The 3763-nt window shown below is 46.0% G+C and overlaps 1 protein-coding gene across 1 annotated transcript; it reads left to right on the plus strand.

Moving 5' to 3' along the window:
• Positions 1–886: 886 nt before the first annotated feature.
• LOC144102595 (uncharacterized) lies at positions 887–3424 on the plus strand. The gene is made up of 4 exons (XM_077635824.1): positions 887–926; positions 1542–1688; positions 2092–2193; positions 2341–3424. The coding sequence occupies exons 1-4, from the start codon at positions 887–889 to the stop codon at positions 3258–3260; spliced, it is 1209 nt and encodes a 402-aa protein (XP_077491950.1). The 3' UTR covers positions 3261–3424.
• Positions 3425–3763: the final 339 nt, after the last annotated feature.

Genomic DNA, 3763 nt, shown 5'->3' on the forward strand with positions numbered 1-3763 from the left:
CAGATATAGCGCTCTTGCGTTCAAAAGAAAAAAAAAGATTGAAGCAGTACAGCACACAGTCACACAGCTGCAGAGTTGCAAGTTGAAGCCTACCTCTTGTCATGAACTCGTGGTGCATGATGGCTCCGATGTTCGGCCGCATAGTAGGCTCCGGTTGTAGAATCCACCGGATGAGGGCGCTCGCCGCGGGGGACACAGTCGGGGGAATCTCGAATTCGTTCCTCTTGATTCTGGCCAAAGTCTTTTCAATCGTCGGTGACTTGAAGGGGGCACGCCTCACTAGCATCTTGTACCTGCGGAAAGCAGTTTGCGGCCTTTCAGTGTCCGTGGGAATCCGCACACTCTGTGGTGGCCAACATCTCAGCTCGGCACAGCTTGAAGAAGTGCGGGCACAGGCATGCTACGACACCCCTACCGGCCAATCACCACGAAATGGTAACGTAAGTTCGGACAAACGACTCTCGTGATGCACGGAAGCGCCTGGTTTTCAACGTGAAGAGTATGATCTGATTATTTTAAGATGAAGAGGAAGATTATAGCTATTTTTGTCGATAATATTTTCTCTGCAGCAATCGTTACTTCCTTCCTGGAAGATACGTATGGACCTCCTTCACTCTGCGACGTCACGAAGATGCGGTGGCGCTGCCGTCGATAGTGACTTTCGCGTGGTAGGCAAAACAACGCCTCACTCCCTTGCCTACCGCAGTTAGTGTATGGTTCGGGGTGCTCGGAAAAAAACAAAATCACCATGGCGACTAGCTGTGTTGCCGTGGCGTGCACTGAAAGACACATAAAGGGAAGTTCAGTAAGCTTCCACAGGTTTCCAGTCCAAGAAAGTCGCCGTAAGCAGTGGGTGGCCGCGGGGAAGCGCGAAGGATGGATACCGATGTCGGCTCATCGAATATGCGGAAAACACTTCGTCACAGGTAAGCTGAAGCTGATGCAACTTTACATCACTGTGATGTGCCTGCGCAAGAGTCACCATTAACTCTAATTTGACTTTCTTCGCGACATGTAAGTGCATCTAGCGCTGTGTTTGTATGTAGGGTGCGATTCCGAATGTAGTACGTACGTACATACGTGCACGCAGACAAAAGCATTTGTGTGATGCGAAGGCATTTTATTTGTTGTCGCAGGCTTAGGATGTGTTAACCTGTGCAAACAATTGCTAGAACAAGCTGTGTCACATACACAACTGTAGATATGCGTAGTCAGCGGCTGCGCGAACGAACAAAGTTGCACTCGGCGATGGTTTTGTTGCCGCGGCTAATCTAGCAATTTTAACCCGTACCAAAGGGATCGCTAACAAGTTTAGCCGTGTACACCCCGAACTGCTTTCCTTGGTTTCATGAAGAGAGTGCACGTGTTAACTGATAACCATTTGCTCGATCCCATCCAATTTTTTCTTTACCACGTGCATGAAGTCTATTCACAGCTAAGTAGCCGAGCGCCTTAACCACCGAGCGTTCGCGGCGGGTACAGCTCGTAACTGTATAACGCACTCTAAAAGCGCAGAATGTAATTTCATCCTTGGTACACAGGAGAGCCATCAGACGATCCTCACCACCCCGATTATGTGCCGACAATATTCGCGCACAAGAAGAACAAAAGGACTGCAGCAGCTGCCCGCCTGCAGCGCGCCAAGGCCCGAGCCCTCGCTCGAGAAGTGCAGGAACCACTGAACACTTGTAAGTAGATTATAAGCCTGAACTTAAATGTATCATGTATTTTTACTGCCTTTTCCCCGGTTGCAATCTTTAGCACTCAAGCTTCGTACACTTGCTGATGCTTTTGCATTTCATTTTATTTTGTCAGCACCCTCATCAGATGATCAAGTTATGGAAGCTGACGAAGCCATCAGTGATGTTGGTGAGCTGGTTGTGGTTCAGTTCTAATTAAGACAGCACTTTATTAACACAGCAGGTCATCTTTTATTATTGTATGCGTCATGCTAGTTACATTATTTCAGATTCTCAGGCTGAGACCTCTCAGCTTGACATGGGAGCTACTTATTCACAGCATGCCGCTGCTGAAGGTAAGAAAGTAAAAACACGAGTATCTCAATGAACCACTCAGCTCATTCATATGCAGGCCTCGCAGCTGCACATGCATCATGGAGGGATGAAGAGATGCCATCTGCTACATCAAGCATGGGTGACGAGCTGCTCGTAGCAGTACCATGCTACATTTGCAGTAAGTGTTTTGCAGTTACGTGTGGCGCGCATCATTTATAGCCAATGCTCTTGTTTCAGAGCCAGCATATCAAGCTTTGGAAAGAAGAGCTGCTACTCTTGAAAAAGAAAACAAAAAGCAGGAGCGAGATATTGATGTCCTAAAAAAAAGCACTGCATTATTCCAAAGAGAGGGCTGCAGAAGCAGAGCAGAATGTGCAGCAGGGACGCTTCTCTGCAAACTGTATCACGGAGCAGTGTGTGAGTGTGTACACAGGACTGCCAAGCAAAGCGCTTTTCCTCTTTTTTGTTTCACTTTTTAAAAATGTGGCTCTTTATATTCCAAATCGCTGCACTGTAGCAGATGCTGTTCTAGTTGTGCTAATGAAACTAAGGCTTGCGCTGCTGAACATTGACATCAGTCATCGTTTCGGGCTCTCAGAAACAACAGTGGCAAGGATAATGGTAAAGAACATACCAATCATAACTTCTGAACTGAAGCGTTTCATTATTTGGCCTTCACGGGAGGACGCATGCAGAACAATGCCCATGATGGTGCGCAGGAAGTATCCGACATGCATGGCCATAATTGACTGCACCGAAGTACGAATTCAAAAACCATTAGGGTATTCTGCTAGGTCTAAAACCTATTCCCATTATAAAAGTTCCAATACTATCAAATTCATGGTCAGCATCACGCCATGCGGTGCTATTAGCTTTGTCACGAAATGCTGGGGAAGGCGGGCATCAGACAAGGAGATCATATTGAAGTCGGGCTTCTTGGACAAACTTCAGGAAGGAGACATTGTTTTGGCTGACAGAGGGTTTTTAATCAGAGAAGATGTTGCCCATCGAGGTGCCAGGTTAGAAGTGCCAGCCTTGACAAGAGGCAAAAGGCAACTTTCAGCTAAGAAAGTGGAAGATGCCCGGCACATCTCTAGAGTGCGTATTCATGTGGAGCGAGCCATTGGCCGCATTGAAGTGTTCCACATTCTCAGGGACCGACTGTCCATCACTATGCTGCGGCATGCAACAGACATTGTTGTAATTTGTGCTGCTATCACAAACATGAAACCTCGACTTGCATGAATATGAAGCAGAGCATGGCACAGCATCTTTTCGCTATATCGAATAAAAAGGAGCAGCAAATTGAGGCGTGTCAACATGCGAAGATTTTGCTGTGTCTTTGCTTGTGTTGTTTTAGATGTGTGTGCCGAGTGAATTGCTCTGGGACAAATTAAACATGCTATTGCGTCGCAATGACCAACGTACCTGCATCTATAAACTAATGATTGATGGCAAAGTTTTGTACGAGGCGGAACTGGCTGATGCTTTCAATAATTTTTTTACAAATATTAGTATGCCAGGAAGCTCCTCAAATGCATGTCAATATATCAGCATGCGGAATGCAAAATCAATATTTCTACAGCCAGTGAATGTACAGGAAGTAATTTCAACAATAAAAAATTAAACAACAGCAGCAGTAGGGATATCAACGAAATTCAAATAAAACCAGTCAAGTATGTCGCAGATGTCATTGCACCAGTCTTAACGCATGTTTTTAATAAATGTCTGATGACATCGACATTTCC

This window comes from Amblyomma americanum, chromosome 8 (genome assembly GCF_052857255.1).
Source record: "Amblyomma americanum isolate KBUSLIRL-KWMA chromosome 8, ASM5285725v1, whole genome shotgun sequence".
In the NCBI taxonomy this organism is placed as follows: Eukaryota; Metazoa; Arthropoda; class Arachnida; order Ixodida; family Ixodidae; genus Amblyomma; species Amblyomma americanum.